Here is a 22816-nt window from a genome sequence, read left to right as displayed (position 1 = left end):
CACCCAAGTTCACGGAGTAATACAGCACGGAAACAGGCCCTTCGGCTCAACTCATCCATGCTGACCATCTTAGCTCATCCTATATCCCTCTAAACCTTTCCTATCCACGTGCCTGTGCAATGTTGTACTAGTACCCGCCTCTACCATCTCTTCCGGCAGCTCATTCCATATACAGACCACCCTGTGGAAAATCTTTCCCCTCTCACCTCTCACCTGTATCTGCACTTGGCAGGTCGCTCCCCCACAGAAAGTCTTTTGCGCATTAAAATAAAACTTGCAGGGCAATTATTCATTATTATTTATTTCCTGTACACAAAGCATTCGTGGAATGTTCTCCCTGTATATGTACACTTTACAAGATATGCAATAAAATAGGAGTACTTATTCATCAGCTGTGTACTGAGATAAGCAAAGAGACGCATCCCTTTTACACGGTAATAGCTCGATACATGAGGAATGGTGACAGAGGTTATTAATATTCATTATCAAACAGATGATATCTGAATTTATTTTTTTCATTGTTGAGAGTTTCTACATTCCTGCATTAGGATACATTCACACTCTGAAGCCCTTTTATTGAGACACACTCGGCAGGTGTGTCAGCACACTGATAGATTAGGCCAGTGTGCAGCGTGTTCCAAACCTCGGCTGAAACCACCACCTCTCAGTGAGACCGAGCACCCTTGGAACTGCTGGCTGTAATTTTTAAGTTTTGCTCCACCTTGCCCCACACCCCTCCCCGTTAATAAATATTTCTTTTAAAAAAAGTTTGCACTGATCTGATGTTTCGCTAATGCCCCTGACCCCTTCCATTGGCCCTGTCTGGATGGAACCCCGGGGCAGGGAATGAGAGCAGGGAATGGACCTTTAACCGCCGGCAGGCTGTTCCCCAGCGTGTCACCAGAGCGCTTGGGAATCCGCCCAAGGATCCCAAAGTGACGTCGCAGGAGTGAAAGGCGACTTGAGGCTTTGAACGCATTCCTTCGTCCAGCGCTCGGACTGCGAACTTTGTCACTTTGGGGGGTGGGGTGGGGTGGGGTGGGTGGTGTCGATGGGCGATTGCGGGATGTCCGACAAGCTGGCACGTTGTTTCTCGAGACAGGGTCAATCACCAAACCAAAGATGTCTGGGTTAACCCTGTCCTTGGTTGCTGGATCTCTTATCGGCTCCCCAGGGCCGGTGAGTGGGAGCTGCCACCCCGGGCTTCAGCAGCACCGGGCTGGCGCTCTGATCGAGCAGGGCAAGATCCAACCATGGTGACCTGGGGAGGGGCTGCCTGTGGTGAGGATGGGACTTGGGAACCTACAGCCCTGAGCGAGAGGGCTCTGACACCGGGCAGTGTTCAGCAGAGACTGACGGGCTAATGACGTGACTGGAGCCCAAATGGCGAACGAATCTCTCTGCTGACACATGGAGCGCAGCCACTGTATGGCTGACTTTGGCACAGATGTATTTCAGAATAGATTTAACACAGGAAACGTTGCCGGTGTGCACGCACACTTGGGCTCGTATAACCGGGGGCTATGGCACATTAGAACTCGTGGCACTTTGGGCAGGCTGCAGCCTTAGACAAGGAACCTCGGCCTATGCCCTTGCAGGTGGTATTTTCAACAGGCTTTGTCCCGATGTGCAGGGCAGGGCTGTGGAGAGGCCACGGTCCCTTGTACACGGGATCATGGGCTGTGTCCGTACACAAGGGGTGGCATCTTTCACAGCGCCTGTGGCAGACTGAGCCCTGGTGCAGGGGGCGGTGCGCACAGGCCGTGCAGTTACCGACGGGACAGTCCAGCCTTGGAACTTACAGCGAGGCTGAGAGAGCACGGGTAAAGCGAACGCCTGTGAGCTAGGCTGAGGTACAGGCAGTGCAACTCCTTCCCATGGAAATAAATAACCTTTCACTCAATCAATCAATAAATAGATAAATCGTTATTACTGACAGTGAGGGAAGGGAGCTAAGTAACTGGAGGGAGCAAATGCAAGGTATGGCGACCAAATGAAGATTTAGCTTCAACAAGAGGCAGTTATCACTGGGCCACTTTGACAACCCTCGTCTGAATTGAAGAGGCATTCTTGCAAAATAACCAGTGCTGGTACAGGGAGGGACCAGGCGCGCACATGCACACACACACACACACACACGCAACATACACACTGAATATACATGCATGTGCACACAGCATATATACATGTGTACACATTGCATATACATGCGCATGAACACAAAGGTGCATGCAGCAGACGTGTGCATGTTTTGATGTTTCTGCTTGTGTGCACATGTGCACAGAGCAAATGTGCACATGCACACAATGGACACGTACACGTGTGTGCAGACGGGTCAGGCAGCGTCTGTGGAGAAACAGAGTTAACGTTTCTGACCTTTCATCAGAACATTGGCTCTCCGCAGATGCTGCCCGAGTCCTTCCCTCATTTTTAAATTTACTTCAGATCTCCCCACAAGGTTTTGCTTGGGATCCAGATTTTTACTACCACCAGAAATGTAACTGATGCCTGCAATAAGTTGCTAAGGTTTCCCCAAGGGCTTATGAAGCTAAAACAGGCTTCCCCAAAACACTCAGGGGTCTATGTCTCACCAGGTATCAGGTGGCGACTCTAGCTGTGCTCACATCAGTGAGCTCCAGGACAGCTTCTGTCCCACTGTTATCAGACTCTTGAACGGAACTCTCTCACACAAAAGGTGAAGTCTTGATCTCACAAGCTACCTTGTTGTGGTCTTTGCACTGCACTTCCTCTGTTACTGTAACACTACATTCTGCATTCTGTTTTCCTTTTTACTCCCTCAATGTACTGATGTACGGAATGATCTGTCTGGATGGCTCGCAAACAAAGCTTTTCACTGTAGCTCAGTACATGTGACAATAATAAACCAATTCCAACTCTCTCAAGCTCCGTACAATCACATATTCCCCAGGGCTGCAGGCAACTAACAGCACTAGTTCCTGTCCATCAAGGGTTCAAGCAGACTGACCACAGAAATCCAGGCCACAACACGAGTGCAGGACTGAGGGAGTACTGCACTGTTGGAGATGCCCCCTTTTAGGTGAGACGTAAACTCCCTGGCAGGTCTAAAAGATCCCAGTATACTAGCTGGGAGAAGGGCCGGAGATTATCCCCAGTCCCACACTCCACCTTGGTAAAGAAGACCCCCTGGTCATCGAGTCACACAGCACAGAAACTGACCAAGATGCCCCATCCAGGCTCATCCTATTTGCCAGCGTTTGGCCCAGAACCTTCTCCAATCCATGGACCTGTCCAAGTGTCTTTTAAAAGTTGTTATTGTACCTGCCTCAACCACTTCCTCTGGCAGCTCGTTCCACATAGATACCACCCTTGTGTAAAAAGCCCCTCAGGTTCCTATTAAATCGCTCCCCTCTCACCTTAAACCTGTGCCCTCTAGTTCTTGATTCCCCAACCCTGGGAAAATGACTGAGTACATTTACCCTATCTATGCCCCTCATGATTTTATACGCCTCTATAAGGTCACCTCTCAAGTCTCCTACACGCCAAGGAATAAAGTCCCAGCCTGTCCAACCCCTCCCTATAACTCAGGCCCTAGAGTCCTGGCAGCATCCTCATAAATCTTTTCTGTGCTCGTTCCAGTTGAGTAACGTCTTCCCTAGAGTAGGCGACCGAAACTGAATACAATACTCACCAGCGTCCTGTACAACTGCACCTTGACCTCCCAACTTTCATACTCAGTGCCCTGACTGATGAAGGCCAGTGTACCTTCGTTATCGTGTTGCTGTTTGTGGGATCATGCTGTGTGCAGACTGACTGCTGCATGCCCTACAACAACATCCAGACTTGCAAAAGGGTGGGAGGGGCTCTGTACAGCAGGTGCAAGGCTTTCTGTCTTCCAGAGGTGCCACTGAAACCCGTCACAGGGCACATGCACGGCAGAGTCCCCTGCTTGCATTCCAGCACATGTATAAGTGCAGTCTCTGGTGCACAGATACACACACACAGTCTCACATAGGTACACACGGACTCACACATATGTACATAAACATACAACCAAGCATTCACACTGTCCAAATGCACATGGAGCTGTACATGAGCACATTCAACCTTCCAAACACTCACACCTATGTATGCACACATGCATCTCACACACTGTACAAAGCTGTGGACACACACACACACACACACGGAAGGGAGATTACTTCTGTATCCAGCAGCTAGGAATAAAGGAATTACTGACAATTCCATTGAATGCTACAGAATACCAGCAGAGCTGGTGCAGCCAGTACAACCCAGCCTCCCAAGTGGAAACCCTCAACCATTTGTGTTAGGACACCTTGCACTTCTTTTTTTTTGGTGGGGGGGAGGGGAAGAATCACCCCCTCCAAATCATGGCAGTATGGACATACACCCATTCCTCCAGCGATGGTGGGAGAGGTGACAAGATGGGCTCACCGCGCAGAAGACTTACCGAAGTATCTTCAGTAAGAGCAGGCGCATGTTACTTCTATTAACCCTCACAGGGACTGAGGCGAAGTGCAGTTAACACCCGCAGGGATTGAACTTGCACCTTTTCAGGGTTAAATACAACATGGCGATGAACTCGAAGCAATGAGAGGCGTTTGAGCAGAAGGCACCACCACTAAACACCACGCAGATGCCAGTTCTTATCTCCATAATCAGCATACAATTTTCAACCCTTTTAAATACTTGTTAAAAATCTAAATGTAAAATCAAATTGGTATTGGCCTGTGTGAGGGACACACAGATGCTCTATTATTGCACTGTTAGCATCACACTCCTTGCGAGGGGAATGTGAGGCTTTCTTTACACTCTGCCCTTTCTACTTTCACCATCGATGCTCGATTTTCCAATCACCTTCCAGCTCTTGTTACCAACAGACTGCCAGCCCGGGCACCCTACCCCCTGTGATGGACACAACATGGCCTCCCCCACCTCTTCTCACCCACTCAACCTTCACCGTCCCCGCCCAATCAACGACCAGGTTGTGTAACGAATGGAAACAGGTACAGAACAGGTGATACGCCTTTGTGGACATTGTGAGACGTTGATTGGATGGGTGGGGTGGGGAGTGGGGAGGGTAAACGGCAGGGGGATCACACTTCTGTCCACATGGAAGACAATTTGACTGATAGCCTTGCCTACAGTGCAATAGGCACCCCTTTGGAACCCTGCAGGCAGGTTGCAGGATGATCCCAGGACATCGTCTCCTTCACCCCCACCACTGAGGACAGAGGAAGGGGTGGAGAATTGGTGGGGGGGTGGGTGTGGGGGGTGTCAATGGGAATCGCCCTGCCTGCCACAGTGGGGGAGGGGAAGAGGCAACCACAGCATACCCCCTCCTCCCCAACCACCAACTGGCTTGGACTGTAACCCTTGTCGGGCTGATCCAGTGACCACATCTCACACTGCCTGCCCTGTTGCCCCTACTCTCAGGGCAGGTGACACCTCCAGGGTCACCCATCTTCTGTGTGGACAACTCCCCAATCCTGCCTGGCTGCCAGGGCAACTCCCTAACACAGTGAAGGGTTCCCTCTTTGGGGAAGCCAAAACTGACTCCCACCCCCTTGCCCAATTTTAACCAGGCTGTCACCTTGATCTTGTCAACTTGTTCCTACTGGCGAGGGATGAATCACAAGGCTGAAGGGAGGGATGTTCCCAGAAGGTGGGAAGGTTCACGTAAGTTGGCTTTGACCAAGGCATCTCGAAAATGTAGGCATTTGACAGGCGGCAAGAAACCCAGAATAATTTGGGGCAGGACAATGGCACAGTTAGTAGAACCGCTGCCTCACAGCTCCAGAGACCCAGGTTCAATCCTGACCTCGGGTACTGTCTGTGTGGAGTTTGTACGTTCTCCCTTTGACCGTGTGGGTTCCCCTGGGTGCTCCGGTTTCCTCCCACATCCCAAAGACGTGCTGGTGGGTTAACTGGCTGCTGTAAATTACCCCCAATGTGTAGCTGAGTGGTGGAATATGTGGGGCAGGGGCGGGGGGGGGGGGGGGTTGTTGATTGGAACATGGGGAGAATAAAATGGGATTGGTGTCGATGGGTGTCTGATGGTGGGGTGGACTCATTGGGCTGAAGGGCCTGTCTTCGTGCTGTATCTCAGGAGGCTGCAGGTGGTGGCTGCAATCTGGTTCAAAAATAAAGTCATGTGATATATTCTCAATAGTATTTGTTCAAAGTAAGTTAGAGAAGTGGAGAATCCGGTCTAGGAAAAGAAATTTGCTTTCAGCATCTGGGCAATGACCTGGAATGTTCCGCTAGCTCACATGGAACTATTTATGCGCATTAGTTGGTTTGCCAGAAGGTCTTGGCTTCAACCCTTCCTCATGAAGGCATCAGCCATCACAGCCTGCTGATTCCACAGCTTGGTGACCAGATCCTCCTGCACAACTCCTTCCCACTAGCTCAAGTCTCTGGGCCTCGTACAGGTGCCATCCCAGGGCTGGTGACAGGGGAGGCCTTCAAACCCAACCCCCACCCGCATTCAGAAGGAGAAGCAAGTTAATTCTTGCAGCAGTGGGCTTAATCTCCTCACACTGCCTCGAATGTCTCCTGAAATCACTGTCCTCGCCCTCTCTTCAGTAGTGGTGGGGGTCATGGGACAGTGATCAAGGGGCCCAAGCTGCTTCTCAGGACCTTCTGGTACACAAGTCACACCAAATGTTGTCTGAATACAAGAGATCCCCATGTCTTAATCTTACCTTTGGACACAGTGCTACCTCCTCCCACCTCTCCCATTGAGATGTGCGAGGGTTCACCAAGTCAGGGTTCCCTTCGAGGTTCTGAAGCCCAGCCCTGGTCATTACCTGGAAACCATCTACCTGATGAGAGCTGGATTCACTCCTGTCCATCACACACTCCCTGATGAGACAGGAGAGACACCTGGGCTGCAGGTAACAGCTCCCTTACTCTGCTTCCTGCCATTGAAGGAGGAGGAGTTGATGGGTGGCGGTTCAGAGGGGGTGCTTACAGCAACTTTCTCACTGAAGTTGGATTCCAATCCAGGTACGCCCCACTCCCAACCAAGCACAGAGCTCTGGTACAGCTCTCGGCTACTCCCCAGCACTGAATAGTTGAAATTGGGACCTCATCAGTGGACAGAACCCTAAAACGTTCCCTAACCTGAGGATCTGGGCTCGATGCCGTGAGAGGCTCCATCTTCTATAGTTTCTGAGAATACACTCCACTGAAAAGTGTTTGCATGTGCAAGTGTGAACTGGTGTGTGTGTGTGTGTGTGTGGTTACAAGAATGAGTGTGCAAGCAAATGAGGAAGTGTGTGAGGGTGCAAGTCTGTGTGTGTCAATGCGAGTGTGACGGTGTGTGTGCACCTTGAGCACTGGTGCAAGAGTGCAGCAGTGAATGTGTGTGTGAGCAAATGCACACAAGTTGAATGTGTAGGTATGGATCAGTGAGTGTGTCAGTACTAGTGTGTGTACGGCTGAGTGTACACCAACAGCCTGCTCCAATAATGTCAACGTTTGCCGTCTCTCACCTCACTTCTGCCTTAAACAGGTAATCCCTTATTTTTAAGCAGTGACCCCTGGTTCCAGACTCTCCCACAAGAGGAAACCCCCTCTGCACACCCAGCCCATCGAGACCACTCAGGTTCTGGTGTCTTAATCAAGTCACCTCTCACTCTCTCAAACTCCAGTCCAGCGTGTCTAAACTTTCCTCATGACACAACTGCCCATTCCTGGCGTCAGTCTAGTGAACCTTCTCTGAACTGCTTCCAGTGAATTAACCTCCTCCATTAGGTAAGGAGACAAATATTGTACACTGTACTCCAGATGTGATCTCACTAACGCTCTACATAACTGAAGCATAATTTTGTAATTGCTTTTTTGTACTGAATTCCTCTCACAATAAATAACAATGATCTGTCTGGTTTCCTAATTACTTGCTGCACCTACATACCAGCCTCTCTCTCTGTCCCAGTTCTATTGAAGGGTCTTCACCCTGAAGCATTAACTGGTTTCTCTTTCCATAGATGCTGCCTGACTGACTTCTTCCAGCATTTGTTCTTGTAGCATACGAGCCTTTTGCAAACCGTGCACTGATTCACTCCGATCCCTCTGCACCTCAGAGCCCTGCGAAGCCTCAGTTTGGATAATCTGGTTTTCTCTATTTCTTGCTAAAATGAATAATTCCACATTTTCCAAGGTCATACTTCAGTTATCACATCTTTGTCACTCACCTAACCCTCTACAACCCTATAACCTCTTCACAGCCTGCCCTCCTACCTGTCTTTGTACCATTAGCAAATGTAGCCACCACCCTTCGTCCAAGTCACTTGTATAAATTGGATGGAGCTGAGGTCTCGGACTGATCCCTGTGACACAACACTCATTCCATCTGACAAAAAACTCTTTACACCAACTGTTTCCTGCCTATCTATACCAGTATGTTACCTCCTGCAGCATCAGCTTTCATCTCCTGAAATAATGACGTGACACATCAGCAAATGTTTCTGATAAGTGCAGTAAATTCACCAGTTCCCCTTTATCTATAGCACGTTACTCAAGTGTGCTGATAGGTATACATCCACATGTCCGTGTATGTGGGTGTGTTCATGTATGGTTGTGTGTATGTGTGAACTTCTAAATGCAGGTTTGTGTGTGTGTGTATTGAGGAGGTTGCAACTTTCCACCGAGGCTGGGGTTGGTGAGGGGAGTTTTGCGATCCTCTCAAGGGGTGAACAGGGGGGCAGGTGAGGTGGGGGTGGGTGGTAAGAAAATGAGGCAAAATGGTTTCCTTGGACCCTGGGAATCAGCAGGAGGACAGGTGAGAAGTGCTGGGCCCCACACGCACTGAGAGCTGGCAACAAGGGAAACCAGCACTTCTTTCACAGTTAAAAAAGTGAAGAAGAATCCTCAGCTCCCCGAGGTCAGGCTGTGACGATCTGTCTGCACGGCGGCCAGCGTCTGATTCCCCCTCGGCACGCGGTGCTGAAATCTCTGCTGCTGATCAGAGGGGGCGCTGGTGTTGGAGTTCTTGTAGCATCTACTATGCAAGTGTTGGCTTCGTACATTCACCATCCTTCCAGTGGAATTGGTTTCTAAAGGGGGTGGTGGGGTTGGGGTGGAGGGGTGAAGGAGTGCGGGGGGGGGTGGTTGGTGGTGCTGGTTAGGGTAGCGATTGGTTTGGGGAAGGGTGGGGGGGATTGAGGGTGGTAGTAGTTGGGTGGCGGTGAAGGGGTTGGGGGTGTAGGGCTTGGGATGTGGGGGTGATACATTGGGAGGGGAGTTGGTGGTGGAGGGATTGGGAGAGTGGGGGGGAGAATGGGGGAGGGGTGGGATGGGTGTTGAGGAGGAAGGTTGGTGGGGAGGGGGGGAACCCACGTGTAGCAGCCCCACACCCTGGGATCACCTCTCGAGGAGCTGCTTCAAGGCCCGTTCAATGTTCATGCGGTGGCCGACGCGGGTGACGCCCAGGTCCACATAGTCCTCCTTCTGCAGGGAGGGCAGGTGGCTGCCGTCGATCTCGTTGTCCAGGAAGTGCTCCTTGTGCTCCCCCAGATGCAGGTACTCCAGCCAGTCGGCCACGTCGAACTTTGTCCAGAAGGCCAGAGGTTTGGCGGCAAAGGGCTTGTCCGGGGGCACAGGAGGTGGTGACTGGAACCCTGCAGCAGGCGAGTGCGCCCGACTGCCCGGCGGGAAGCTGGAGTAGCTGTTGCCCCCCGAAGCAGGGGCACTGTGCGCGTCGTAAGCCCCTCCCGGCGGTGGGGGCGCACCCACGGCCGAGGGGAGGATGGGCAGGGATGAGGGGCGGGGGGTGGCCGGGCTGGTCCGTGGTTCCGCCTGGGACATGGAGGGGCTGGGGGCCCTCCTCAGTGCCGGCTTGATGTCGAACTCCACCGTCTTGGGGGGCTTGGGCACGTGCTGGGGGGTCTTGGGCCAGTTCTGGAAGGTGCTGCTCACCGGAGGCTTCTGCCCCACCACGCCCAGGGTGGAGTCGTCGGACAGCCTGGCGGAGGGAGAGTTCGTGAGGCAAACCGTGCCCTGCTCCCAACCCCACCTGCAATGCCCAACCCTGCGACTCTTCCCCAGACCCGCGCCCTCCTCCCCACCCAACGCCTTCCACCCTCAACGCCCAACCCTGTGTCCTCCTCCCTGCCCAACCCTGCAACCCAACCTCGCGCCCTCCTCCCTGCCCAACATCCAGCCGTGTCCTGCCTGCCCAACCCCCTTCCACCCACAACACTGCAGCCTCCTCCCTGCCCAATGCCCAACCCCCATTCCCCCCTCCCAACCCTGTACCACCAGGCAGTTGGCCTGTCCCTTTAAGGCCAATGCTGAGGGCCTTCCCTCCTCCCCCCACCCTTGGGGAAACACTCTACGTCCCTTTCAACGTCAAGGGAGATGGAGGTCAGTTGCAATTGTGCTTATATTCTCTGCACTCCACAAGCACTTGAATCGACAAGTGAAGGCTACAGACCATTGGGATCAGCAGAGATGGGTTAACCAGCAGCGGGTCGAGCAGCATCTGTGGCAGGGGGGAGGAACTGTTGACGTTTTGGGTCAAAACCCTGTACCAGGACTGAGAGTGGAGAGGGGAGATGGCCAGGTTTCCTCTGTCCGATGGGAGTTCTGTCGGACCCTCTCTTACTGCTCCCCCTCTGTGGTTTCCTACCCTTCTCCACTCTGTCCTGCTGCAGGTCTCGACCCGAAACGTCGACAATTCCACTCCCCCCACAGAAGCTGCTCGACCCGCTGAGTTCCTCCAGCAGATCATTTGTTGCTCCAGATAGTCTCCTGTATCTCCTGTAGAGACTGGTACTCAGTGGTCAGTGTCCCTCTGTGCTGTATGACTCTATATTGTATAGAGTTTGGTGAATATGTTATACTATATACAACATGTTCACTAGAGTTGGGAAGAATGAAAAGTAGTTTCATAGAAACCGACAAAACTCTTAAACAGGGCGAGCAGAGAGATGCAGGAAGGATGTTCTCACTGGCCCAGGGGTCACTGACCAAGGACGAGGGGTGAGCAGTTAAAGCCAAAAGTTAGGAGGAAGTTCTTCACCCAGATGGTGGTGAACCGGTGGAATTCTCTCCCACGGTAAATGGTAGAAGCCACATCATTAAATATATTGAAGGAGGAGATGGAGATTGGTCTGAGGGCCAGAGGGATCGAGGAATATGTGGGGAAAGCCAGAAGACAGGACTGAATTGGGATGATTCAAAGTACATCAGAGGGTTTTACAACAATAAAGACGTTACGTGGTCCCCACTGCGAAAAGATTCGTTCTTTTAATCTAAACACAGTGAATTTAAATTCAAATAATTTGGACTAAAAGAACGAACGGGGTTCAAGTTCATATCTCTGGATCGTTTAACTCAACAAATGGCAGGGGAACGGTGTTTCTGAAGCTGCCTGGGATGTGGAACTACGAGGGGCAGAGTGTTGGCAAAACCTCAGGACAGAGCCGTCCAGTACGAAACAGGCCCTTTGGCCTGTCCAGTCCATGCTGACCACCAGGTACCCACTGACACCATTAATCCCATTTTTTTATTCTCCCCACATTCTCATCAACTCCCCCCCAGATTCTACCCCTCACCCACACACTGGGGGCAATTCACAGCAGCCGATTCACCCACCGCCCTGCTGGAGGAACTCGGGGGGGGTCCAGCAGCCGGCAGTCTCCTGTCTCCCACTCCCTTCGGGATGCAGGAGAGAACCAGAGCACCCGGGGAAGAACGTGCAAACTCCACGCAGGGAGGGAGCACCGGAGGTGGGGTCTCCAGAGAGGGGAGGCAGCGGATCAACCCGCTGCACGGCATGCAGTTGGCATCGCGCTGAGATACGGGTGGGTTTCTCCGGAGTCGGGGGGAGGTGGGGGCTTACCTGTGGCGGGGGGGCGGTGGCTTGGCGGCGATGGGGGGTCCCACGTTGTCTCCGTGCCTGGCCCACGGCCCTCCGCTCATCTGCTGCAGCTTGGAGCTCAGTTCGCTGATGATGCTGGCCTTCATGGACGCCATGCTCGGGGCCTTGGGGTGGAGCGGCTCCTCCCACACCGGGATGGGGGGCTTGGGGGCGTGGATGGACGGGGCGGCCTGCTGGGGCGGGGGCGGCGGGAGGAAGGGGGGGTTGGCGGGGGCGCAGGACAGCTCGCGGGACAGGCCCCGCCCTGGGGCGGGCCGGGACCTGGGCCGGCAGGGGTAGGCCGGGGGCCCGTCGGAGCCCAGCACCTGTCCGTCCAGGTAGGCGATGTAGGTGTCGAGCAGGCCGTTGCCCTCGGTCGACAGGCCCGAGAGGCTGGACAGGGTGGAGGCGCTGCTGATGGTCTCCAGGTGGTGCTCGCTGCCGCTCCGACTGTCCACCTCCTCGATGCCCGAGTCGCCCACTGTCTCGGGCGGGGTCTCAGCCGAGGGCGGGCAGCCCCCTCCCCCAGCCCCGGCCCCTGCCCCCTCGGGGCAGCCCCCCTGCCCCTCCTTTGGAGGGGCCTGGGTCAGGGTGGCCACCTCGCTGTCGTAGGAGGTGAGGCTGGAGCCGGTGGAGTCCACGGTGGGCAGGCTGTGGGCCTCGGGGGTGGCCGGGGGCAGCGGAGGGGGAGGAGGGGGAGGGGGTGGCGGAGGGGGGGAGCTGGGCGGGGGCGGCACCTCGGGCCCCTCGAAGCTGTTGGAGAACTCGAGGGGAGGGGGCAGCGGGTCACTGAAGACGAACTCCTCGTCGGCGTCGACTGAGGGGGCGGGAGGGGGGAGGGCGGTGAGCGGGAGGACCTCGGGCGGGTGGGCCTGAGGGGCAGGCGGCAGGTGGGAGTTCTCCACCAGGTGGGCCTGGGCGTGGGCCTCAGGGGGAGCCGCCCCTCCCTCCCCCACCCCCTCCCCCTCTTCTGTCCGCTGGGGCTCCAGGGGTGCCTCTTCCGCCCTCTGAGGGGCGGTCGGCCCCCCTCCCGCCGCCAGGGGCTTGGCCACCTCCCCCAGGCCCGGGTCGGCGTAGCGGGCCTTGCACTCCTCTGCCTCAGGCTTGGGCTGCTCCTTGAGCGAGCGCTCGCGGGCTGCCAGGGCCAGACCCAGGGGCGACTCGGGGTCCAGCACCTTGCCCGTCAGCGGGTGGATGAAGGTGCCTGCCGCCCCCACGCCCCCTCCCCGCTGCCCGAAGCCCGTGGCGGGGGAGCTGAAGGCGCTGCCAGGCCCCGAGGCCTGCTTGGGCCCCTTAGCCTGATAGGCCAAGGCTGAGCCCCGGCCAGCAGATGCCATGATGTTGAGGAAGGCCTCGGCGTTGTTGAACATGCCCTCGTCGATGGACTTGGAGTGGGCCAGCCGTGCCGCAGCCTGGGCCTGCCCCTGGGCCTCGCGCTCTACCCCGTCCGTCGACAGGAAGATGGCCGACTTGTGCCGGGCCTCCATGTAGCGCTCGCGGTCGCGGCGGGCAGCCCCCACAATGGCCGCCCCAAACTGGCTGGTGAAGTCCAGGCTGTCGCGGGCGTGGGTGGGGTCGGGGCCCACGTCGGCCTCCACGCTGCTGCCCTGGCTGCTGCGGCCGCTGCTGCTGGTGGATGGTGCCTTAATGATGATGGTGGGGATGGGGATGGAGCACGTCTTGTCCTGCTGCGTCTGCTGCTCGTCCTCCACCTTGGACTGCTTGACCAGCGGGCCCTTGCGCCGCAGCGGCTTGGCCGGCACGTACATGGCGGTGCTGGCCAGCCGGCTGGCGGGGTTGGTGTAGCGGGCCTCGGCGGCCTGGCCCCGCCGGCTCCGGGCGCTGGGCTGGGCCGAGGGGGGGACGGGGGCCCCCCCGGCGGCCGCGAGGTGAGGCGGCCTCTCCTCGGGCAGCTGGTCGCTCCCCTGCCGGAAGACCATGGCTTTCTCCCGCTTGTGCCTCTCCTTGGCCTCCGCCTTGGCCTGGGCCTCACCCAGCTCCTGCCGCAGGCTGGCGTACAGGCCGCCCGGCTCCCCCACCCCCACCCCGGCCGGGTTGAAGGGGGAGCGGGCAGAGGGAGGGCCTGGGACCATGGGAGGGGGCGGGGGTCCCGAGCGGGGTTGGGCCAGGTTGAACGGGGGGTCTGGGGGGGCGGTGGTGGGGGGCGGCGGGATGTCGTCGGCGCTGGGCACTGAGAGGCTGCGGGCAAACTTGAAGGCAGGAGGCACCAGGAACTGCTTCTCCTCCTCCGAGGCACCTGGAGGGAGGGAGGGAAGAGGAGAGAGGCACTGAGTACCAGGAGCTGGGAGGGGGGGAACACACAGCCGGCAGTAATCCCCAACACCGACACGTCCAGTCAACACGGTTGGCATCAACGAGAGATCTGGTCGCAGTTCACCACTGTCTACGGTCCAGTGTTCTTCTCCCACCTGGACACGGTGGGGGCTTTGCACGGGTCTGTCCTTGTATAACACTGGGGTACAGTACCGGAGGGGACGGGTCTGTCGCTGTGTAACACCGGGGTACGGTACCGGCGGGGACGGGTCCATCACTGTATAACACCGGGGTACGCTACCAGCGGGGATGGGTCTGTTGCTGTGTAACACTGGGGTACGGTACCGGAGGGGACGGGTCCGTCGCTGTGTAACACTGGGGTACGCTACTGGCGGGGACGGGTCTGTCGCTGTGTAACACCGGGGTATGGTACCGGAGGGGACGGGTCCGTCGCTGTGTAACACCGGGGTACGGTACCGGCGGGGACGGGTCTGTCGCTCTATAACACCGGGGTACGGTAAAATCCCTACATTGCTGATACCCCAGCACACTCCGCCCATCCACCCCTCCTTCCCCCGACTTACCCATTGACTTCTGCCGCATCATTCCTTGCTGGGCAGCCAGGTATGGCCGATCGAAGCTGATTGGTGGCCCCATCACCGACATTCCCTGCTGACCATACAGTGGCTGGAAGGGAGAAGAGGGAACGGTGAGTGATGTCCACTGCCCGGTGCCCAGGGCTCACTCACCCGAGACTCAGAGCACACCCATCGCCACCACAACGGGCTCCCCCTCAACCTCATAGGAGCCTGTGTACAGTTCTGATCACCCCATTACAGGGAGGGTCTGGGGGCTTTGGAGAGGGTGCGGATGAGGTTCACCAGGAGGCTGCCTGGATTAGAGGGGATGAGCTATCAGAAGATGTTGGACAAACCTGGGTTGTCTTCTCTGGAGCGGTGGAGGGGAGATCTGATAAATATTCATAAAATTAGGAGGTGTAGATGGAGTAGATGATCAGAGACTGTTTCCCAGGGTGGGAATGTCAAATACCAGAGGGCATAGCTTCTGGGGAAGAGGATTTCTCCCACCCCTACCCTCTGCGTGAAGACATTTCTTCTCAACTTGGCTCTGACTAAATGGCTGTGCTTCAGCCCTGGGGAAGCAGCTGCCCTGTGAGTATTTGTGTGTTTCAGGTGAGATCACATCTTTCCTCTGAACCCTGGAGAGTACAGTCCCAATCCGCTTAATCCCCCTCAGAGAGCAAACCCACCCTCGGCACCAGAACCAGTCTGACGAAGGTTCCTTGTGCTCCCTCTGTGTGTTCTTTCACAGGCAGGGAGACCAGATGTCTGTGCAATGGTCTACGTGTTGTCTCCCCGGATCCCATTTCAATTGACTCAAGTTATCTTTACTCTTCTCAAATCCTCTTGCAATCAGGGAGAGAATACCATCCACCACATCCTTACAGTCACAGCATCACACAGCACGGAAACAGGCCCTTCAGCCCAACTGGTCCATGCCGCCCATTTCCCTCTAAACCTTTCCTAAACATGTACTTATCCAAGTGTCTCTTAATGTACCTGCCTCAACCACTTCCTCTGGCAGCTCGTTCCATACACGCACCACCCTCTGTGTGAAGAAGTTACCCCTCAGGTCCCCTTTTAAATCTTTCCCCTCTCACCTTAAATCTGTGCCCTCCAGTTCTTGGTTCCCATTTCCCTGGGAAAAAAACTGAGAGCATTCACACTATCTATGCTCTTCGTGATTTTATGCACCTCTATAAGGTCACCCCTCACACTTCTATGTTCCAAGGCATAAAGTCATAACCTGCCCAACCTCACCCGATAACTCTGCCCTCGAGTCCTGGCAACGTTCTAGTCAATCTTCTCTGTGCTCTTTCCAGCCTAATGACATCTCTCCTATAACTGGGTGACCAAAACTCGACACAGAACTGTAAATGCGGTCTCACCAATGCCTTATACAACTGCAACATAACCTGTCCTGTACTGGTGCCCTGGCTGATGAAGGCCAGCGCGCCAAATGCCTTTTTCACCACCCTGTCTACCTGTGACACCACTTTCAGTGAACCATGTACTTGTATTCCTAGGTCCCTCTGTTCTACAACACTGCCCAGGGCCCTGCTGTTCACTGTACAAGTCCTACCCTGGTTTGACTTCCCAATATGTAACACCTCACACTTATCTGAACTGAAAGCCATTTGCCATTCCTCGGCCCACTTACCAAACTGATCAAAATTCCCCTGTAGTGTTAGATAATCTTCTTCACTGTCTACAAAACCACCTATTTTAGTGTCATCTGTGAAACTACTAACCATGCCTTGTACATTCACATCCAAATCATTGATATAGATGACAACCAACCAGTACCGACCCCTCAGGCACACAAGGGCCTCCAGTCTGAGATGCAACCTTCTACCATCACCCTCTGCTCCCTACCATCGATCCAGTGGCCTCCTCTACATTGGGGAGACCAAACGCAGACCAGGTGGCCATTTCGCAGAACACCTGCTCTCCATCCATAACTGCGATCTGCATCTCCCCATTGCCGGTCACTTCAACTCCCCCTCCCGCACTGTCACTGAGATGTCAGTCCTCGGCCTCCTCCACTGCCGGGAGAATTCCAAGCGCAAACTGGAGGAACAGCATCTCATTTTCCGTCTTGGAACCTTGCAGCCTAACGGCACGAACATTGAATCCTCCCACTTTAAGTAACCCCCTCACCCCCCCCCCCAACAATGCCTCTTCTTCCCTTTTCCTAGCCTATTCCCCTTTTATCTAGCCTCTCTCTCCTTACCTGTGACCCCTCCCCCGGTGGATCTGCTCTCCCTTCCTCCCCCGCACCTGCCCATCACCATCTCTTACCTGTCACCTTGTGCCCACCCCTCTTTTGTCCACCTATCACTGCCCTGCTTTTCCCTCCTATATATTGGGCTTCCCCTTTTCCTATCTTCAGTCCTGAAGGAGGGTCCTGACCCGAAACGTTGACCGTCTGCTTTTCTCCACGGATGCTGCCTGGCCTGCTGAGTTCCTCCAGCATCATCGTGTTTTTCGTCCAGATAAATCCAGTCAGCTAGCTGTCCCTGGATCCCATGCAATCTAACCTTCCAGACTAGCCTGCCATGCAGGACCTCTTTGTTTTTGAAACAATGGCCATTTTATAGATGGACCAGTTAAGTGCACCTGAGGAAATTCGCAGTGGGAAATGTGGCAGAGTCCACGGCAGTACCAGTGTGAAACAACAGATGGCGACAAAGAGCTATGTGCAGTTACCGCTCCCTACTGCCCTCATGAGGGTTCCCAAAGCACTGCAGCTGAACATTCCCAGCTCCATCCGTGAGACAGACCGTGTAAACCCAGTCGATGAGCAACTGCGTTAAACTTCTGCAAGTGTGACAGGCAGTTCTGACCCACACCCGTTTAGCACACTCACCGACACACCCCTCACACTCACCGACACCCTCGCTGACACAGCCCTCACACCCACTGACACACCCCTCACACTCACCGACACACCCCTCACACTCACCGACACCCTCGCTGACACAGCCCTCACACCCACTGACACACCCCTCACACTCACCGACACACCCCTCACACTCACCGACACCCTCGCTGACACAGCCCTCACACCCACTGACACACCCCTCACAATCACCGACACACCCTTCACACTCAACGACACCCTGACACACTCACTGACACACCCCTCACACTCACCGACACCCTCGCTGACACACCCACTGACACACCCCTCACACAGCCCTCACACCCACTGACACACCCCTCACACTCACTGACACCCTCGCTGACACACCCCTCACACTCACAGCCCTCACACCCACAGCCCTCTAAGGCACACCCCTCACACCCACTGACACACCCCTCACACTCACCGACACCCTCACTGACACACCCCTCACACTCACCGACACCCTCACTGACACACCCCTCACATTCACTCACAGCCCTCTAAGGCACACCCCTCACACCCACTGACACACCCCTCGCATGTGCACACTCCCACACCCTTTGCACTTCCACTCACACACACATCCTTCACATTCACACACACTCTTGTATCCAGTGAACACCCCAGCGAACTGTCACTTCAACTCGGTGTCAGTCCCTTCCCCAAGTCCCAGTGCCTGCTGGTGGGGAAGGAGGGAGAGGAGGGGAGGGAGAGGAGGGGAGGGTGGGGCAGAGGTGAGGGGGGGGAAGGGGAAAATGTGAGAGGGAGGGAGGGAGTTAGGGAGGAGAGAGAGGGAGGGACAGGAGCGATGGGGGTGGAGGGGAAGGGGGGGATGAGGGACGGAGCGGGCAGAGGGACAGAGGAGGGAGGAAGGGGCAAGAAGGGAAGCACGGAGGGAGGGCGAGGAGGAGGGTTGGGAAAGACAGAGGGGGAGTGAGGGAGAAAGAACAAAAGGGAGGGTGACGGAAGGGCCTGTGGGGGGGGGGGGTGGGAGGGGAATGAGGGGAGGGGGAGAGGGCGGACAGGGGAGAGGATGGGTCGAGAGGTGGGGACGGGAGGGGGATGGGGGAAGGGGAGGGGGGAGGGGATGAGGGGATGAGGGGGGAGAGGGGGAGGGGAGGAGGGGAGGGGGAGGGGATGAGGGGAGGAGAAGGGCGGGGGGAGAGGGAGGAGGGGAGGGGGTAGGGGGGAGGGGGGGTAGAGGGGAGAGGAGGTGGCAGGGGGTTATAAGAGAAAGGGTTAAGGAGAAATGTGCTCAAGAATGAGGGAGGAGGGAGAGAGGCGAGGGGGGGGAGAGGCGAGGGGGGAGAGGCGAGGGGGAGAGAGGGTCGAGGGGGAGAGGCGAGGGAGGGAGAGGGTCGAGGGGGAGAGGACAGTGAGGATGGAGTAAAGTGAACGGGGGGGGGGACTGGATGGAGAGAGAGCGAGGAGACAGAGAGGAGGAAGGAACGAAGGGAGCGACTCATCCCCACCCTCCTGGGAACGGGGAACGCCAGTCTCCAGAGCCACCCGGGACCAGAGAGGTTACCCCCCGACCCCCCTGACTGACGCCCAACCCCCAACCCTGACCCACCTCTGCGCTGTAGTAGGTTCTGGCGGCCGGCCTGGGTTTGGGGAGACCGGCCTGACCTCCGGCAGTCTCGTTGGCGATGGATTGTTGGGCCGCAGCCAGTATCTCGTCCAGTCGGTCTGTGGGGCAAAGGAGAGGCTGGTGAGGGGGAGGAGATGTCGACTCGAGGAGGGGTGGAGGGAGGGAGGGGGGAGAACCGGGGGGGGGGGGGTGGAGGGAGGGGGTGAACCGGGGTGGGGGTGCACTGGTCCAAACTCCCTGATCATTCAGACCCTCACACAGGGACAGACCACATCCTCCCTCTTCCCCCTCCCACCCCCCCACACCCGATCCCAGCCCCTGCCCCTCCCTCCCTCCCTCTCTGACCCCAGCCCCAAGGGGACGCATAGGGAGGGGGGAGGGGGTGTGGGCCCCCGAGTTGGATAATTAAAACAAACCTGATCATCGTAAAACTGAAGAGCAACGTAGATCCGGGAGGAGAGGTGAGACTGAGGCACAACGTCCCCGTCACCCCAAGTCTCTCCATCGTACACCCTCCCTCCTTTGCCCTCCTCCCCCTTGCAATCTTCTTCTCCAACCTTCTCTCTGTCCCTCTCCACCCTCCACTTTTGGGTCCTCTCTCTATCCTCCCTCCCCTCCCCATCTCCTCTCGGCTGTTTCCTTCCACCTTCTCTCTCGTTTCCTCTCCTCTTTCGTTCTTTCTCCCCCATCTTCTGGCTTTGTAACCTCACAAAGTGCTCAGACACCCCCGGGTTAAGACTGGAGTGGTCTTCAAATGCACAGCCGGTTCCCCCCAGAGGTGAGAGGGCCTGGGCAATGGCAGATGGCCCTGCATTCATTCCTGAGCGCACTCAGCAGGGTTTGGTGTGGAGGGCGCTGGGGTGGAGGTGATGGACACGTTGACTATTTACTTAATGCCATCTGGTACACCTTCCTCCTCTTCTCTGTTGTCTGCGGAGGCTCGTAATCTGAAAGACACAACGAACCCGACTGGAGGTTAGTCACGTGTAATCGAGTGCGTTCTGGGACGGTGTCTTCTGTGTTTGAGGAGGGGTTGGGGTTGTAGTGGAGGGGTAGGGAGGGGGAGAGAGGAGGGGAGGGAGAGAAGGGGGGGAAGGGAGGGGGGAGGGAGAGAGAAGGGGGGAAGGGAGGGGAGAGGGAGAGAGAAGGGGGAAGGGAGGGGAGAGGGAGAAAGGAGGGGGGAAGGGAGGGGCAGAGGAAGAGAGGAGGGGGGAAGGAAGAGGGACAGAGGAGGGAGGAAGGGAGAGAGAGAGAGAGAAGGGGAGGAAGAGGAGGGGAGAGAGGAGTAAAGGGGAAAAGGGAAGGACAGGAAGAAGGGGGATGAGGCTGGGGGCACAGGGAGGAGAGAGTCACATCCCTGGTCCCACCTCTTGGGTACAACCCAGCTGTGTAACCGGGTAGAGGGGTTATGTATGCCCTTGTTCCCCAGATGTGGTGGGCATTAACTGCCCATTGAGAAGGCAGCGCTGAGCAAATTCCCTGAGCTGCGGGAGGAGGAGCTGCCTCAGCGCCGTTGGGGAGCGAGTCCCAGGATTTAGACCCAGTGGGGAGATATTTCCAGTGGAAAGGCGATGAAGGGACTTGCGGTGACGGGGACATTGTGCCTTAGCCTCACCTCTCCTCCTGGACGGTGTGCGACTTGGAGGGGAACCTGCGGGGGGTGGTGTTCCCCGAGGAGGGACGTTGTGGGTTTAGGAGGGGCTGTCAGGAAGGTTACTCGGTGAAAGTGCTTGCTTAAGCCAACGTTTCACTGGCCAGAGCTGCAGGGAGAGACGAGATCCTTTGTACCTCTGGTCAATAGCTCAGCAGTACATGGGAACCTTCCAGCCTCCAAACCGTTACCAAAGCTGCAGGTTGTAAGTTTCAGCTCCAACAGAGATTAAAAGCACATTAGTGAGCTTGTCATTTTGGAGAAGGTGACTGGTGGTGGGGGAAATGAGAGATAAGGGCCCATACAGTGGTGCAGTGGGTAGAGCTGCTGCCTCACAGCGCCAGAGACCCGGGTTCGATCCCGACCTCTGGCGCTGTCTGTGTGGAGTTTGCAGTTCTCCCTGTGACCGTGTGGATTTCCCCCGGGTGCTCCGATTTCCTCCAGCATCCCCAAAGACATGCAGGTCAGCAGGTTAATTGGCCACTGTAAATTGTCCCTGATCCGTAGGTGAGTGATGGAATCTGTTGGGGGGGGGGGGGGAATGTGGGGGAATAAAATGGGTTAGGGGTAGGATTGGTGTAAAAGATGAGTGGTTGATGACTGGCCTGGACTCGATGGGCCGAAGGGCCTGTTTCCGTGCTGGAGAAAACAACACATCCCACCCTGCTCATGCACCATCACTGGACACTCTGGACAACCACACAGTCCAGTCCCTGCACCCCCATCAAGAGTTAAAGCAAAGTTCCACAAAACAATCCTGGTGAAACTTTGCTGATTAAACTTTCCTCCTTGTGTTGGCTCAATTTGCTCTTGATGTAAAATGGTGGTCAGTCTCAGTGCAGTTCCAAGGGACACTGGTCAACAGGTGGACAACAACCTCAACCAGACAGTGAGAGCACTCCAGAGTAGGAACAGCTAATGTCACAAGTGCTGGGTTAATTATCCTTCTGGTAACAAACCGCAGTGGAAAGAGTCACCAGATCTTTACTCTGTCTCAAACCTCTGCTGTACCTGTCCTGCTTATTGGGAAAATCTCAAGGGAGCTAATCCATTTTGATTTTCCTCTTAATTAACTCTTTGTAGGTGTTTATAATCAGACCGCCAATAGGTGCCTGTTGCAACAATCTGCTGAAGGAACTCACCAAAATGTTGACAATTCCTTTCCTCCTACAGTTGCAGCTCAACCCGCTGAGTTGCTCCACTCCAGTATCTGCAGTCTCGTGTCTTCAATATATGTCAGGGTATCCAGGGAGGGAGCAGCATCACTCGTCACCCTGCATTCCCTCAGCAGTCTAGCGAGGACTGCCTTGAACTGACGACACTCAACTGAGACCATGCCGGTGCCTTTCCCCATCTTTTTGAGGGTGGCATGGATTGGGCAGGAGGTACAGAAGCCTGAAGTCCCACACCACCAGGTTCAGGAACAGCTACTTCCCTTCAACCATTCGGTTCTTGAACCAACCTGCACAACCCTAGTCACTGCCTCAGTACAGCAACAGTGGGACCACTTTGCACTACGATAGACGTTTTTTGTTCTAATTGTGTTTTCTTGTATAATTTTGTAATAATTTTTTCTCGTGAATGCTGCTTATCTGATGCTCTGTGCCTGTGATGCTGCTGTAAGGAAGTTTGTCATTGCACCTGTGCACACATGGACTTGTGCACATGACAATAAACTCGACTTTGACTTCGATTAACCTCATGATTTCAGAACATGGACCAGTCGGATTTGAAAGCAGGAAACCTGGTCTTTGGAAGGAATCCCGGAGTTCCCCGGCAGGGATGAGGGGGAATGAAGAGCTGTCCATCAAAGACTCTACAGGTTCCCCAGTGACCGACACGACCAACCTCCAAGGCAGACACCACGAGAGCACAACAAACCCATCCCACTACAATCCCAGGATAGATGGTAGAGGAATCCTCCCTTAGATCCTCCAGGGAA

The 22816-nt window shown here is 55.6% G+C and overlaps 1 protein-coding gene across 5 annotated transcripts in view; it reads right to left on the bottom strand.

Moving 5' to 3' along the window:
* Positions 1–285: 285 nt before the first annotated feature.
* LOC127585488 (SH3 and multiple ankyrin repeat domains protein 1-like) overlaps positions 286–22816 on the bottom strand; it is a 224065-nt gene continuing 201534 nt past the window's right edge. For all 5 annotated transcript variants that reach the window (XM_052042976.1, XM_052042975.1, XM_052042977.1 and 2 more), the window contains 5 exons: positions 20114–20170; positions 19206–19321; positions 14728–14830; positions 11852–14126; positions 286–9970 (listed from right to left, as the gene is read on the bottom strand). In XM_052042976.1, the coding sequence (XP_051898936.1) occupies positions 9370–9970; positions 11852–14126; positions 14728–14830; positions 19206–19321; positions 20114–20170 (3152 nt within the window). In that variant the 3' untranslated portion in view covers positions 286–9369. The remainder of the gene's footprint in view (positions 9971–11851; positions 14127–14727; positions 14831–19205; positions 19322–20113; positions 20171–22816) is intronic.

This window comes from Pristis pectinata, chromosome 33, assembly GCF_009764475.1.
Source record: "Pristis pectinata isolate sPriPec2 chromosome 33, sPriPec2.1.pri, whole genome shotgun sequence".
Taxonomy (NCBI): Eukaryota; Metazoa; Chordata; class Chondrichthyes; order Rhinopristiformes; family Pristidae; genus Pristis; species Pristis pectinata.
The sequence above is the reverse complement of the archived record's forward strand: the minus strand, read 5'-3'. Positions and strand labels throughout refer to the sequence as shown.